General features: G+C 42.1%; 2 protein-coding genes across 9 annotated transcripts in view; one reads left to right on the top strand and one right to left on the bottom strand.

The window, feature by feature from the left end:
• The first annotated feature begins 3,387 nt into the window (after positions 1 to 3,387).
• FANCD2OS (FANCD2 opposite strand) lies at positions 3,388 to 8,643 on the top strand. 6 transcript variants are annotated; one of them, XM_045493763.1, is made up of 2 exons: positions 3,388 to 3,829; positions 8,071 to 8,643. In XM_045493763.1, exon 2 carries the CDS (start codon positions 8,079 to 8,081, stop codon positions 8,613 to 8,615), a length of 537 nt encoding a protein of 178 aa, XP_045349719.1. In that variant the 5' UTR covers positions 3,388 to 3,829; positions 8,071 to 8,078; the 3' UTR covers positions 8,616 to 8,643. The 6 variants fall into 6 exon arrangements, with proteins under 6 accessions (XP_045349719.1, XP_045349716.1, XP_045349717.1 ...); XM_045493760.1 differs by lacking the exon at positions 3,388 to 3,829 and adding an exon at positions 3,961 to 4,067; XM_045493761.1 differs by lacking the exon at positions 3,388 to 3,829 and adding an exon at positions 4,205 to 4,314.
• Positions 8,644 to 9,692: 1,049 nt separating this feature from the next.
• Positions 9,693 to 16,584, bottom strand: part of FANCD2 (FA complementation group D2) — a 63,811-nt gene continuing 56,919 nt past the window's right edge. For all 3 annotated transcript variants that reach the window (XM_045493756.1, XM_045493754.1, XM_045493757.1), the window contains 4 exons: positions 15,817 to 15,891; positions 14,723 to 14,869; positions 13,102 to 13,197; positions 9,693 to 10,102 (listed from right to left, as the gene is read on the bottom strand). In XM_045493756.1, coding sequence (XP_045349712.1) covers positions 10,031 to 10,102; positions 13,102 to 13,197; positions 14,723 to 14,869; positions 15,817 to 15,891 — 390 coding nt within the window. In that variant the 3' untranslated portion in view covers positions 9,693 to 10,030. The remainder of the gene's footprint in view (positions 10,103 to 13,101; positions 13,198 to 14,722; positions 14,870 to 15,816; positions 15,892 to 16,584) is intronic.

Below are 16,584 nucleotides of genomic sequence, written 5' to 3'. Positions count from 1 at the left end.
TATAAATTGATAGCAAGAACTGTCAAAAAATTCAAACTTTTTTGACCTAAACATTAAGAAAATCGTTTAAAAAAGGGGTGGGGGGAGACAGTTTAAGCACAAAGGTGCTCTTTGTGACATTGTCTATTTGAAAAAACAAAACAACTATATATCCACTGTTGGGGAATAACTAAGCGATGGTATAGCCACCTACGACGATATCATGCAGCTACTTAATATAATTAATACCATTGCTATTTAAATAAAATGGCAATTATGAACTCTATGACACATCACATACGTGATAAATGAAGGGGAAAACAAAATACAACATTTTCTTTGATTGCAATTATATGAAAATTACATCTGCTTGAGGACAAAAAGTATATACAAAAAAAGTCACTGTCTTGTTTACTAAAGTAGTGGAATTATGAACAATTTTAGATTTGTTTAAGAGAGTATTTACAGTCTGCTTTGTGCAATACATGCACTGGGAAGAAACCTTTACTAACAGTCCTTTACTCAGAAACCAGATTTTACAAGCTATAAAGCTACTTTTGTAGCTTTTACCTCACTGGACCCTCACAAACCCTGTGGAAGGAAATCAGGAAGAGGTTTCTCTTGATGACAAAGTTAAAGGTCACACAGTCAAATAAGTGGTGGACCTTCACCAGTTGATTCCTGACTCCAATATCTTTTCACTGAACCAATCTGAAAACAGGTTAGGGTCTATCTTGAGCTCTCCTACATATTCATAGAAATGATGCTAAAATAATAAATATCAACTGTAAATATCGAACCCCAGGCATCCAGAGGGCTATTGCCATTCAAGACCCTGCTTCCTAAGTGATGCTGTTGAAGTTAGTATCTTGCTCACATGTCACAAATATATCAGATAGATCTGCTTTTCCTTTTTTTTTTTTTTTTAATTTTTATCTTAGAGAGAGCAAGCAGGGGAGAGGGGTAGAGGGAGACAGAGAATTTCAAGCAGACTCCATGCTCAGCAAGAAGATTGACATAGGGCTCGATCCCATAATCCTGGGATCATGATCTGAGCCAGGAGTCAGTCACTCAACTGACTGAGCCACCCAGGTGCCTGAGATGTACTTTTCCTTCAAAGGTGGGACATCTCAGTTTCAAATCACAAATCTACCAAAGAGGAGTCACTTCACCCCTTTGAGCTTTTGTTTCTTCATGTGTAATACAGGAATAACAACATGGATGGATTAGGATTGTTGGGAGAATTCTGTGAGAAAGGATAAATAAAACACAAAGCACAGTGCTTGACTCTTCACAAAACAGACACTCATGAGTTTACATTTCCTTTTTATGTAGAAAGCAGAAAATTAAGTACACATATCTATCCAACTTTTTTCCCCTAGATTAATGGCCTTCCATGGACAAGTCAGGCTCAGCTCTTCTCTTTTTCCAGGACTTCCTATACACCTATTCTAGGGTCTCCCCTGTAATTCCAAACAACACAAGGATGTGGTGCTATGCTACAGTGAAGAATATTCCTCTGGACTTCTGCAGCTTTTTCCTGTATGCTCATCGAGCTTGCTGTCAGGCAGTCCTTCAGTATGGGTTTGCCAGCGTGGGAGTTGTTCACAGCAGAAGTTGTTACCGATGAGTGATGTAGGGCTACAGAGGCAAACCCTTTGGGAGTGCTGCTGGTGCAACAAGTAGTGCTTCCAGGTGGCAGATTGCCTCAGCATAAGAGAACAAGGTTCCGGTCTTTAGATCTGTCATATGTTTCACAGAACTCAGGGAATCTTGTCAATGACTTCATGGACAATAATCAGAGTGGAATCAAATTCTTGAAGAAATGTGTCAATTGCATTACACGTGGTCATGTGAGTCTTTTTTGCAATCATATGCACTTAGACCATCATTTGTGCAGCTATGGATATAGCATGTGCACCATGGCAATGTTGTTAGCCTCTTTGAAAGAACTGCATCCTCTTTTGGCAGAGCAAATGTGGCTATTGTCATGACAATCCGTGAAAACAGTGCACACAGAACGTTGAGCACTGGATCATACAGTGCTACAACAAAGTTGATGTTGTAGGTCATCAGTAACTTGTAACATGGGAGATTATGGTTTTCCATATATGTGTGATAGACGTGGAGCTGGAATATCAGAGCCAGAGGTGATAGCAAATTGTACCTCCGAAAATGTATCCCTTAGAGCTTAGGGCAGACTGTATAGAGGGCTGTGGTACAGAATGTCTTAACAGCACGAAGCCCTCTCTAGCCAACAACTTTTAATTAAATACTTTTACTTTGGGGGTTTTAATATTTAAAAAACACAACTGTGCAATAAAAACTGTTCTGTTTGCTTTTTAAATAGCAGTGTCTCTTTTTTTTATCAACAAGAAAATAAAAATAAACTTACTGGAAAATGATCTGCAATTCAAATCATTTCAGTCTCTTCCAAGTCTAGACTCATCACTCTCTGTCCCTCTCTCCATTTTCTGACTTCCCTTCCAAACTCTCTTCTCCATTTTCCTTTCCTTCCACAGGGTGCCACACACACACACACACACACACACACACACACACACACACACAGCACATATGACAGTTCTTGATCTCTACCCCTTAAGACCTCTTGACCCTCAAGACCAAGACCATCTGGTCTTCCAAACCAGGATCTTAGCCTGACTCCACACCCATGCCCCCCATCTCTCCTGTTCAGCTTCACCCAAAGAGCCAGATAAAAGGTGACAGTTCTTATTTATGCTGTGCTCTATAGTTGGAAAAGTGCAAGGGCAATTTCTGGGTAAGGTAAGGGCAGGAAGGACCATTAGTTTAATTCTTGCCACGAATATTTCAACACTGCCACGCACTGGGATAGCCAGGCACAGGGGATATAGGAGTTAGTTGTGTAGACCTGTCTTCCCTCAGACTTCCAAGGACATTGTTTGCAGTGACGCTTACAAAGTTGTTAAATCACTCACTGTGGTGAAACGGTCAGTTCTTCAGCTTTGTTAGAAGACGACAGCATCGCCTTTTTGGGGGTTTAATAGAAGGCAGAAAAACGATTTTGGGTCAGGAAGTCAAGGGAAGACACGTACCTTTCCTCTTGTTCCTGAGAGGTGAGCATTTATAAATACTGTCTCCTTGTGCTGGGACCACACCAATGCAGCAATAAAAGCTTTCAGCCTGAATATGTCTTGAGCGTGGTTTAAAGCGTGAAGACTGGGGCTCTTGGGAGACTCAGTCAGTTGAGCATCCCACTCTTGATCTGGGCTCAGGTCATGATCTCAGGGTTCCTGAGATAGAGCCCCGAGTTGGGCTCTGCGCTTACAAGCCAGAACCTGCTTGGGACACTCTCTCATTCTCTCTCTCCACCCCTCCCTTTGCCCCTTGCCCACTCGCATGCATGCGCGCGTTCTCTCTCTCTCCTCTGCCCCATTCAAAATAAATAAACTTAAAAAAAAAAAAAAAAAAAAAAAAAAAGACTAAAGACTAACTCAACACTAACTACAAGTCCCGGGACTTCTATGCAGGTTCCTGACCACACCTTTTGAAGTGGGCGTGTCGCCCTCCGTGACTATCTCAAAAGCACAAAGGTGTAGCGGGGAAGAGAGGAGGAGGGGGAATGGAGAGGACAGGATTCGAACCGAGTCCTGGACAAAGGGTTCCAAGGCGGTGGGGGTAGAGAATCTAGTCCTGACACCTCCCAAGCTGGGCGCCTGGAGCCCTCATCCCCGCGGCGGCTCGGGCTCCCCCCGCCCCGCCCCGTCCTGGGTCACAAAGGCGGTTGCCAGGCGCCCGGTGGAGAAGAGAAGTGGCCCGGGAACAGCGGCCGCCACTCTGGAGCGTGCGGCCCCGCGGAGTTCAGCAGGTGAGCCCCCGGCCCGGATGGTGGGACCGGGCCCGGGCTCCCACCGCCATCTCCGCCTCGGCCAAAGCCGTCTGGCCCCCACCCCCGTTTAGGGACCCACAGGGGACAAGCCCCTTCTGCCTGCTGGGAAGGGGAGCCTCCCCCACTCCCGGCAGCTTCAGCCTCTCCGGATCAGGATCGCAGTTCACAGTTCACGAGGATCTCAGCTGCACCTGGACGTTCACTTCCCCTTTCCCAGGTGGGGAAATCGAGGGACCTATTTCCTTGGAACGGGAAGAGCGTGTGAAGGGGAAGCCTTTTGGCCAGGAGTACAAGGTGTTCCGTATCTGGGAGCTATTAAAGCAGCTTAAACAGACTTCCAAGGTTGAAACCCTACTGGAGTGGATGACGGTGATTTCAGGTGGTGGGAGTGGAGTGAATCGTCTTGATTTAAACCTTGTGTGGAAGTGGTGTGATCTGGGTTCAGAAGCCCCCTCTCAACCCAGGTTGGTTCTGCCCAGCACTCAAGCTGGGCATTTGATAAAGCCTTTTACCTCCAGCCCTATCTGCTCTTAGGAGTGAAGGATACAGGAAAAGGATCCTGGGATTAAGTAATCTTTTTTGGTCATATGCTGAGGAGTTGTTAACACCCTGCACATTCCACCTTGCCATGGTGTTGTACCAGTGCAGCCCTGATCTTCTGTGTAGTGGGTGATGACATCAAGCATCAGAAGACTTTCACAGGATGTTTGTAATAGACAACTATCCCTTCAGTGTCAATTGCTCATCCTAAGGCAGTCCAGATATTTGAACACAGTACGTGAAGGAATGTACAAAGACAGGAAAAACAACAGTTGAAAGAAATCAACAAACCTCCTTTATGCTAAGCACTGTCAGGGAGAGGTCTTCTGATTTGAAATGTCACCAATAACTCTTTTGCTTTTATTTTATTCTTTTCTCCAAAAAGAGGTCCTAATATATGCATGTATGTAAGTATGTATTTTTATTTCTTCTCGTTAACACACAGTGTAGTCTTGGTTTCAGGAGTAGAATCTAGCGATTCATCATTTACATATAACACCCAGTGCTCACCCTAACAAGCGCTCATCACTCATTTTCCCCACCCCCAACAACCCTGTTTGTTCTCTATATTTAAGAGTCTCTTATGGTTTGCCTCCCTCTCTGTTTTTATCTTATTTTTCCTTCCCTTTCCTTATGATGTTCTGTTGTTTCTCAAATTCCACATGAGTGAAATCATGTGATATCTTTCTCTTCTTTTGCTTAGCATAATACCCTCTCTCCAGTTCCATCCACATTGTTACAAATGGCAAGATTTCATTCTTTTTCATTGCCAAATAGTATTCCATTGTATGTATGTGTGTATACATATGCAAATCATACAGATACATGTATGCATGTATATATATGCACAGATATATGCATGTATCAATTCGTCAGTTGATGGACGTTTGGGCTCTTTCCATACTTTGGCTATTGTCAATAGTGCTGTTATAAACATTGGGGTGCATGTGCCCCGTTGAATCAGCATTTTGGTTTCCTTTGGATAAATTCTAGTAGTGCAATTGCTGGGTCATAGGATAATTCTATTTTTAATTTAAAAAAATAGTGAGGTACCTCCACAATGTTTTCCAGAGTGGCTGCACCAGTTTGCATCCCCACCAACAGTGCAAGAGGGTTCCCCTTTCTCCACATCCTCGCCAACACCTGTTGTTTCCTAATTTTAACCACTCTGACCAGTGTGAGGTGATTTGTCATTGTGGTTGATTTGTATTTCCCTGATGATGAGTGATGTTGAGCACCTTTTCCTGTGTCTGTTGGCCATCTGGGTTTCTTCTTTGGAAATGTGTCTATTCATGTCTTGTGCCAATTTTTTCACTGGATTGTTCTTCAGGTGTTGAGTTTGGCAAGTTCTTTGTAGATTTTTGATACTAACCCTTTATGTCATTTGCAAGTATCTTCTATTCGTCAGTTCCCTTTTAGTTTTGTTGTTTCCTTTGCTGTGCAGCAGCTTTTTATCTTGATGAGGTCCCAATAGTTCATTTTTGCTTTTATTTCCCTTGCTTTCAGAGATCTGCAGCCGAGGTCAAAGAGGTTATTGCCTGTTTTCTCCTATAGAATTTTGATGGCTTCCTGTCACATTTAGGTCTTTCATCCATTTTGATTTTATTTTTGTGTATGGTATAAGAAAGTGGTTCAGTTTCATTGTTCTGCATGTTGCTATCCAGTTTTCCCAGCGCCATTTGCTAGATTTTTTTCCATTGGATGCTTTTTCCTGCTTTGTTGAAGATTAGTTGGCCATATATTTGTGGGTCTATTTCTGGGTTCTCTCTTCTATTCCATTGATCTATGTCTGTTTTTGTGCCAATACCATACTGTCTTGATGATTACAGCTTTTTTTTTTAATTTTTTTTTTTTAACATTTATTTATTTTTGAGACAGAGAGAGAGCATGAACAGGGGAGGGTCAGAGGAAGAGGGAGACACAGAATCTGAAACAGGCTCCAGGCTCTGAGCTGTTAGCACAGAGCCTGACGCGGGGCTCGAACCCACAGACCGCGAGATCATGACCTGAGCCAAAGTCAGACGCTTAACCGACTGAGCCACCCAGGCGCCCCGATGATTACAGCTTTGTAATGCAGGTTAAAGTCTGGGGTTGTGATGCCTCCAGCTTTGGCTTTCTTTTTCAACATTACTTTGGCTATTTGGGATCTTTTGTGATTCTATACAAATTTTAGGATTGTTTGTTCTAGCTCTGTGAGAATGCTGGTGCTGTTTTGATTGGGATTGCATTGAATATATAGATTGCTTTGGGTAGTATTCACATTTTAACATTTGTTCTTCCAATCCATTATTTCCATTTCTTTGTGTCTTCAATTTCTTTCTTAAGCCTTCTATAGTTTTCAGCATACAGACCTTTTTACCTCATTGGTTACGTTTATTCCTAGGTATTTTGTGGTTTTTGATGCAACCGACAACTCTTTTTTAAAATTAACTTTACTGTCTTACAAACTATGGTGGAGTCAACTTTTCACATTTCTTGGGCAATTACTAGATAGGATGGGATCAGATCTGCTGCTGTTACCTTTTGTGGGAGAAGAGAGAAGGGGCAGAGAAAAATACTTGACTGGAAAGAAAAGGGAACTGCTATGCCCCTTAACACAATACATAGGTACTCAAAAATGTTAGCTTAATTCAGTAAAACCTTTTATATATTGGCAATTTTAAAGCAGAATGATAAAAAATCCATTTTCTACTTGAATAAATTTTGAGTTAGCAACATCCTCCCAGCCCTTTCTTTTTCCTTTAAGGGGGGGGGGAAATCACAATCTTAACCACTGGGTCTCCCATAACAAACCAAAGTCAAAAATAAAACACACCTAGAAGAATCAGAAAAATGTTTGAACATTTATTTAAAGACTGTCCTTTGGAAACCTTTTTTCCTTCTAGCCTGGTGTAATTCCTCTGAGGTGGTACATAAGTACCTCAGAGCTCTGAGAGAGCTGTTCCCTTATGTTAAAAAACAGGTTTTTAGGGTCAAGAGGAGACAGTCTCCATAATGAAGAATAATGAAAACCTAAGTTCCTTAAAAGGGACAGCATGAGAAGTTCTCAAATAGTAAGTGCATCCGAATACCCTGAAGGGTTTAAATGTAGATTGCAAGGCCCTAGCCCCAGTTTCTAATGCTATGGGTCTAAGGTAGGGCCCAAGAATGTACATTTCTACATTCCTAGATGGTGCTGAAGCTGCTAGTGCCAGGATCATACTTTGAGAACCCCTGGTATAAATAAAGTACATGGGATTTAGAGTCACAAATATCTGGTAAGATATGGCCTTTCTGAGCTTCTGACCACAAATAATGTCTCATCATGAAGTGCCAGCATCCTCTGCCACCTCAGAGGTGTAGATTCTGTCTTTAGCAGTTATAATGGTGAACTGGGGTATTCCATTTTGGACAAACCCGTTTCCTCACCTGTAAAATAGGTTAAAACCTACCTTCAGAGGCCTGTGATAAGACTTAATAAAGTTTTAGTATACATAGTAGTTGCCAGATTCAATACTTGTGACCATCCACTACTGCACTTTATAGAATTACTAGTATCCTTAGCATCTATTGGAGTCTGTTAATGAGAACTACAGAATAAGTTAAAGTCAATAATGAAACAAATAAATGTGAATTTAAATGGCCATGCCCTCCCCAAAACCATGCTAGGGAAATTCCATGTTCTGATTCCTCTTCTTTAGGACTGTCAATGGCAGGATACCAGCTCTGGTCACCGTGGACCCCACTGGACGAGAGCTTCCAATGGCTGCGGCACACAACACCTACATCTTCTTCAAAGCACCCTTTTAGGGCTTCCCCCTGCTTCCCACATACCCCTTCTGACCTTGAAGTGCAGCTGTGCTTTCAAGAGGTCACTCTAGTTCTAGACAGCCCATTCCTGGAGCCTGCGGTGAGTCCCAAGTTACCCTGCCACACATCAGAGCTCCAAACCATGAACAACAAGAAAGGGCTGGTCAGGAAGCCCCAGCCTGTCCGCCTCAGTGGAGTGGATTCCGTGTTTGGCAGGGTCATCACAGCTCAGCCACCAAAATGGACCGGAACCTTCAGAGTTTCAGACAAATCAGCCTTTTGCAAAATCATCAGCCGGGAGCACCAGTGGCCCACTGGACTTAAGGAACCTCAGATTCAGATGACAGTGACCATGTGCAAACAGATGCTGCGCTCTATCCTCTTACTGTATGCAACATACAAGAAGTGCACTTTTGCCTTACAACACTCCAAGTAAAGGGTTCCCATCTGATTCCTGTTCCTTATACCATGCCCTTTTACTAGGTGTCTGAAGTTTACAGAAACCTGTCTGTGTAAAGGAAACTGACATCGCCCCAGCAATCTTGCTTTTCTGTCACGCAGTGACAATTCAGGAACCCCTTTATTTCCTTTCCCCTCCAAAGAAGGCCAGTGACCGGAGCAAGGGAGAACATTTCCACTGTAAAGCTGAACAACATTTAAAAGAGAGTCAAACTAGCGTTAACATGTACATGTGATAAAGAACCATTAAACCATATAAACCAATGAGCCTAGTGTGAACTCACTTCAACATCTAAGACCACATCATGTTCCCCAAACATGAGTTGGGAAACAAAGGGGTGTCAAGGAAGGAGATTACGGATTTCCACGTACATGAGGACGAAGGGATCAAAAATTTATAGATGGTTCAAGGATTAAAAAAAATAATAAAAAATAATCCCCCCCCCCCACCAGATCAACAACAAAAAACCCTAACAACCACATCCTAATGCCACTGGAGAGTACTAAAGTGGGTAGAAATATTAACAAATATTAAATAAATATTTATAGCCTGGCAAGAAAGAACTTGGAGGCAGCAATGAAACTGGGCTTTCTGGCGGAACACAAGAGAGCTCCCCATTTTAGCTGGTGTACTACTATTCTACTTCTAATAAACAACAAGTAATTTCGTAGCATTCTTGTAACTAGATTATAGGTATAACTCAGAATAATGTGGAAATAAAATAAACATATATACAAAGTCAACATGAGTTTGATGGTGCCTTTTCCCTCTTTGTCTTATATCTATAGGATGACCAGAAAATTTTTAAAAAGCAGCCAGAATTTTCCTTTTGACTTTCTTTGGGAATTGTCCAGAAATTTGTCACTCCTCCAAAAATAGGACAAAGATTTTCTCATCTCAAGTAAAGATGGTCCTTAGAATAGGAAATATGTGATTTTAATTGGTAGAAGTGATGTGTTCACACCAATTTCCATTATTTCTCTGCATAAACCCCAACTGAATTCCATGTAATACTTGACTTATGAAGGAAATTCAGAAAGAGGAATGAGGTAGTTCAGGCAGAACTTAAAACAATTTATTTGTAAAACTGGTACAATCCTAAATTCTAAAAGTTTCAAAACTAGCTCCCAAAGCCCAGTATCTATTCCACAGCATAGCACTGCCACGTTTGCCCAAGACCGATAAGTAATGCTACAGTGGAATCATGAGCCAAGGTCTTTGATGATGACAGACAACCTATGAAATTCAAATTCGGCGGATTCAGCAAAGCCCACCACCCCAGTGACAAAACAGGATGCTTCCAGTAAGGAAGACAGACAGATTTCAAACCCTAAACACAAAACAGGAAGAGGCTAGCAGACATGGGGAAGGGGCAGCAGTCTCTCTGTGGTCTAATCGGAGTCATCATCACTCTCATCACTATCTTGCTCCTTTTCTCCATCACTTACTTCATCTTCACCATCCTAAGGGGTAAAGGATAATTAGATATTTTAGGTCATCTGAATAATCCCATGAATTACAACACTGCTCCCATAGGATTTACTGTACTGTATTATCATTAAAACCAATGACGGGTGTTAAAACATTCATCTGAAAAAGGAATTGAGGCTCCCCTGTTATTTTTCTATTGTGACCTCTTAAGCCAAGACTATGGAGGAAGGCCACTGGGATAGCAACCTATGACATTTTGCAACTGAACCAAATTCACAGGATTTTTACATAAGCCATGGTCCTCCACCTCTACTGCATGTGTGTGATATAGAACAAAGTAGGTACTCAATATAGAATGAAATGTTTGCTAACTTAAAAATTCTGGTGTAGGGGCTCTTGGATGGCTCAGTCGGTTGAGCGTCCGACTTTGGCTCAGGTCATCATCTCACTGTTCATGGATTCAGGCAGGCCCCACATCGGGCTCTGTGCTGACAGCTCAGAGCCTGGAGCCTGCACGGTTTCTGTGTCTCCCTCTCTCTCTGCTCCTCCCCTGATCGCACTGTCTCTGTCTTTCCAAAAAAAATGAATAAACATAAAAAATAAAACAAAATAAAATAAAAATTCTGGTGTATCTTGGGACACTTGGGTGGCTCAGTCGGTTAAGCGTCCAACTTCAGCTCAAGTCATGATCCCGTGGTCTGCGAGTTCGAGCCCTGCATTGGGCTCTGTGCTGACAGCTCAGAGCCTGAAGCCTGCTTTGGATTCTGTGTCTCCCTCTCTTTGCCCCTCCCTCACTCATGCTCTGTCTCTGTCTCTCTCAAAAATAAACAAGCATTAAAGAAAAATTGGGGGTGGGGGGGACCTGGTTGGCTCAGTCGGTTAAGCCCCCGACTTCAACTCAGGTCATGATCTCGTAGTTTGTGAGTTTCAGCCCTACATCCAGCTCTCTGCTCTCAACACAGAGTCTGCTTCAAATCTTGTCTTCCTCTCTCTCTCTCAAAAACAAAGATTAAGAAAAAAAAATTTTTTTTAATTAAAATAATTCTGGTGTATCTCACCAGAGGAATTCAGCATAAAATTCTTTGGTCAGTAGGGGCACCTGAATGGCTCAGTCAGTTAAGCATCCGACTACTGCTCAGGTCATGATCTCACGGTTAGTGAGTTCAAGCCCCCAAGTTAGGCTCTGTGCTGACAGCTCAGAGCCTGAAGCCTGCTTCGGATTCTGTGTCTCCCTCTTTCTTTGCTCGTCCCCTGCTCGCTCGCTCGCTCTCTCTCTCTCTCCTCTCTCAAAAATAAACTTTAAAAAAATTAAAATCTTTGGTTTCCAGTTTTAATCTGGGAGGCTTGCTTAGGAGAAAGTACCAAACTAATAAGATACTGTTTCAAAAATTTTTTTATGAGAACAAGGTAGAGATATACTATACAAATACAACAGAGGACCATGTAATAAAAGTATTTTTCATATTAAATGATCTTTCTGCATCAGCCTCAAATTGCATTATAGAGAGGCTTTACAGGAGGGGTTCTTAAATTTGAGCTTCTTGGTGTCTATAACCCACCTGAATTGTAACAAAATTTAATAAAAATATCCATTTTTTTTTCCAGCTTTCTGTAAAGTCCTGAAAATATCTGTAATAGCCCAGAAAAGAATAAGGACCCCTTCTCTTACTGTAGTCCTTAGTGACTGCAGCTTTTGATTCTGTGCTTTAGTTTCCACCAAATGCGTTCATGTTTCTATCATATATATTCACAAAACATATTTAAATGGTTTAACTCATTCTTCTCAACACTCAGAGAACACCAGACTGCTTCTTTTTTCCTCTATAAAATGGTTTTTTCAACTCGACAACATATGCCACAACTTGAGAGAGTCTTTTGGCCCCCACACAATTTCATATAAAAACAGAAGCTTTTCTGGAGGCAATGGTGAAGAGCATAGAAGTCTTTGATTACAAACGTAAGCAGGGTGGGGTACCCGGCTGGCTTAGTCAGTGAGTTGCAACTTTTGATCTTGGGGTCATGAGTTCGAGCCCCATGTTGGGTGTAGAGATTACTAAAATAAATAAACTTAAAAAAAAACACAAAACATAAGGGCGCTTGGGTGGCTCAGTCAGTTAAGCATCTGACTCTTGATTTCAGCTCAGGTCATTCTCACAATTGTGAGATCAAGCCCCACACTGAGCTCTACACTAAGTGTGAAGCCTGCTTGCACTCTTTCTCTCTCTCTCTCTCTTTCAAAAATGTATAAACATTGGGGTGACTGGGTGGTTCAGTCAGTTAAGCATCTGACTTTGGCTGATGTCATGATCTTGCAGTTCCTGAGTTCAAGCCCCGCATTGGGCTCTACGCTGCTTCAGATCCTCTGTCTCCCCCTCTCTCTGCCCCTCCCCTGCTCCCACATGCACACTAGCTTTCAAAAATAAACATTAAAAATATATACAGGGGCACCTGGGTGGCTCACTCAGTTAACCATCCAACTCTTCTTTGGCTCAGGTCATGATTGCACGGTTCGTGAGTTTGAGACTCACACCAGGCTCTGCGCTGACAGCAGAGAGTCTGCTTGGGATTCTCTCTCTTTCCCTCTCTCTCCCTCTCTCTCTCCCTTGCTCATGTTCTCTCTCAAAATAAATAAACTTAGGGGCGCCTGGGTGGCGCAGTCGGTTAAGCGTCCGACTTCAGCCAGGTCACGATCTCGCGGTCCGTGAGTTCGAGCCCCGCGTCGGGCTCTGGGCTGATGGCTCAGAGCCTGGAGCCTGTTTCCGATTCTGTGTCTCCCTCTCTCTCTGCCCCTCCCCCGTTCATGCTCTGTCTCTCTCTGTCCCAAAAATAAATAAACGTTGAAAAAAAAAAATTTTAAAAATAAATAAATAAATAAATAAACTTAAAAAAAATAAAATGACAGACAAAAAAAAAAGTAGTGCCAACTCACAAGGATTTAAGATAAAAAAAAAAAAAGCAAGTTCTATACTTTCTACTGACTTAAAAAAATACAACTGTCAACTGCACAGTCTGGGGCCTTACGCAGAGATACCTCTGTTGCTTTGCTCTTGGAGACCTGGGATGTTGTATTATCCTCACTCTCCTCGGCTGTGCTCTCCTGGGAATTCTGGGATAGTATCTCTTCACCCTAAATGCAGATGGGCCAAGAAAAATGGTGGGTTACAATAAACATATTTGGGGGCTCAAGGTGAGAAAGGCTTGGTTTGTAGATAACACAAGATATTCTAGCCATTCAAACATGGTCAAACACAGACACCAAACTGTGATCTAGTACCTAAAGAAGTGATAATCACATTTTCTGAGGTAAGTGTGGCTCCCATATAATATGTAGTTTTATAAGAAGTCTATTGTTGCATTCTAGTATCACACTAGATTTTACAAGGCCAGGACATACTGGTGACTCATTTAATGTTGAGTATCATTCTAAAATTTCCCAAATACCTTAAGGTATATGACCACCAACACACCAACTACAAATGGCCATGTAGAAGCTGAAACACCGCATACAAAGTGGTTTAAAGACATCAGCTTTTCATCATTTCTGTTTGGACTCAAATCCTGGCACCTCTCACTTACCGCTAAATGACTTTAGCTACTTAACCTCTCTGAGCTTTACTCTTCTCAGGGAAACTACAGTATTGTTTTATTATAGTATTTTAATAGTATTGTGCAAGAGGCACCTGGGTGGCTCAGTTGGTTAAGTATCTGACTCTTGGTTATGGCTCCAGTCATGACCTCACGGTTTCTGAGCTTGAGCCCCGTACTGGGCTCTGCACTACCAGGGTGGAGCTTGTTAGGGGTTCTGTTTCCCTCTCGCTCTGCCCCTCCCCTGCTCGTTCTTTATCTCTCTCTCAAAATAAATAAACTTAAAAAAAAAAAACAAAACAGTACAGTGGAAATAACAGTACCTCATAAAGCACATGTGAAAAAAGGAAACTAATTCTCTGGGGTGCTATTCTTTTCATATATGAGATTATAAAACCCTGAGCTATTGTATATGTGAATGAGAAGGACTTGTACCCTATATGACAATTTCTGGGGCACTGGGGTGGCTCAGTCCGTTAAGTGTCCAACTTTGGCTCAGGTCATGATCTTGCCATTCATGAGTTTGAGACCTGAGCTGTCAGCACAGAGCCTGGAGCCTGCTTCAGATTCTGTATCTCCCTCTGTCTCTGCCTCTTCCCCACTCACACACTCTGTCAGACAGGTGAAAGACCTTAGAAATATTTACTTGTTAAAAATAGGCAGAGAATAATTTCAGAAATAAGACAGACTGGTTAGGGAAAAAAAAAAACGAAAATAACTTTTTAAAAAGTCTGTCCATATAAAAAAATGTTGTGAACCTACCCTCAGTAGATTCTCAACAGGAGCCCACTCTGGTTGAGGAGAGAGGTTTTACTGATCTGGCTCTTCTATCTCTGAGCCATTGTTATTATCAGTGGCATGTTTTGGTGCCTTTGCTGGCTATGATGAGGGGTGGAGCCCATGACTAAGACCATAAGCAATCTGCCCTAACTTTAAGAGCAAAATGGCCATAGCCTTAAGAGAAAACAGTCTTGGGAGAACAGGGCTCAGTTGACCTCCTTGACATACGTTCTGATGCTCTCACAAAGAACAGGAGTAGATTATCACTGGCATGCCTCTAGGCTTACCTGCAAGTCCCGGTTTTTGAGGTTGCCCAGCCAGAAAGCCTCCCTGCAATTGTTGAAGATGAGCATGGCTTTCACTCTGCAAACTAACAGCTCCAGCGTCTTTTTGAGCAAAGGCACATGTTTGGTGAGTTTCATGTCCTGGTGAATCTGAATAGAAACCAATGCACCCAACTCACTTGGACTATCATTCTTTCACATTCCTACACAGAAACTTGTGAATTCCTGACATCGTGAACACTAAAAAATAGCACAGGTCCTCCCAGTACAGGCCAGAGACACATTTCTGTTAAACAGCCATCTCTAAAGAGAATGGCAGCTCTCCTTCAAGCTAAAAGAGCCTAGAAGACCTAACACCGACACCTTAGGTTCTTCTTCATAACCTCTTATTGACTAATTATCAAGGAATTCACCTACAATATTCTTGAATATGTATTATACTGATATTAAACAACAGAGTATCCCTTATAACTCCACTGTTCACCTTCTAAAGTTAGAACGAAGTGAAGAAGTGAGCCATAGGAACTGAATTGAAGAATCATTTGGTTTGCCTGTGACTACAGAGCTCTGTGGTTCTGTATGCCTTCAGACAAAAAGTGACAATGGTTCAACTGTAGGCTTCAAGTGGAAAAATCCTCTAGTGGTAAAATGTTCTCACAAGAGACAGATGTGTTCTTTGACAAGTTAGTAGAGCCTGAAAAGCTCTACAGATGGTTGCTTTTAGAACCACCTCTTGTCTCTAGCAGAAAATCATCACTTATATAATATTCCTCCCACCCAGAGTACTTTATAGCAGCAACACATCCACCAACATTCTCTATCTCTCACCAAAGAGAAACTTCTACAGGAAACAGTGCTATGGAGTTTGAGTCAAACTTCAGAGCCAGAAACTCCCCTCTATGTGATTGCCCAATTTCAACTAGCAACTAAGGATCTGACCACTCTGAATTAAACTGTCTCTAGACACACACAGTCTCAAAAATAAAGACTCAAGAAGGGTAAAAAAGGATGAAGGAAGTGGAGCCCATGGATCTCTTGATCACACTGAGATTAAGCCAACAGGCAGGATGATGCAATGACTTGCTCTCCCCTCTTACCTTGGAATGCCCACACAGATGATGAAGCAGCCTCGTATCCAATTGGAAGGTTTCCAGTAAGCTCAGAACATCTTCCTACAACCAACAAAATTCATAAATACCATATTAAATGCTCTCATTTCATTCTAGATGCAACCAAGGGCTCCAAAGAGGATAAACCTTGCAGGTCCCAGCCTTGTATTGGTAATCATCTCAATTTGGCCCTCAAAGTGAGGACTAACTAGCTATCCTCCCCTTTCTCTTTCTAGGTTATAAGGAGGAACCAACCAAATACTGTGAAAGCGTCTTGCAAACTTGTTAAATATGTGTAAGGAATCATCCTTTGTTTTTATCCTTATTTCACTACTCTAACCCTGAATCTCACTTGGCCAAAAAAACTCTCCAGACTATCCATTACAACAGCAAAAAGTTTATGACACAATGAGCTGTTTACTACTATTACTATTATTATTATTGTTGTTTCTGAGGGTAGACCTAGAGAAATGCAAAGGAATAAGCAAATGACACACTGATCCATGAGGTGCTGGGAATGCAGCAACACAATAAAATCAAGCTAAAAGGAACAACTACCCCCAGATCTGGAGTAAAAGTAGAAAGGTGGGTTTAAATCAGAGTGGGTCTGAGGAGTTTAGCCTACTTTGAAATATTTGGTCCAATATGGGCATCTTTGGTGATAGCTGAAGTGGACCAAAGGAGCCCCAGTAGAATGGTGGCCCAGATCCTAGGAATGGGACCACCCTCATTCCGAGCTCAGGAGTCACCATGGAT

The sequence above is a fragment of the Leopardus geoffroyi genome, chromosome A2, assembly GCF_018350155.1.
Source record: "Leopardus geoffroyi isolate Oge1 chromosome A2, O.geoffroyi_Oge1_pat1.0, whole genome shotgun sequence".
Classification (NCBI taxonomy): domain Eukaryota; kingdom Metazoa; phylum Chordata; class Mammalia; order Carnivora; family Felidae; genus Leopardus; species Leopardus geoffroyi.
The sequence above is the reverse complement of the archived record's forward strand: the minus strand, read 5'-3'. Positions and strand labels throughout refer to the sequence as shown.

Bases quoted from the DNA above. Each gene is read 5' to 3' on its own strand.
- FANCD2OS (XM_045493763.1), top strand. From the start codon at position 8,079: ATGGCAGGATACCAGCTCTGGTCACCGTGGACCCCACTGGACGAGAGC.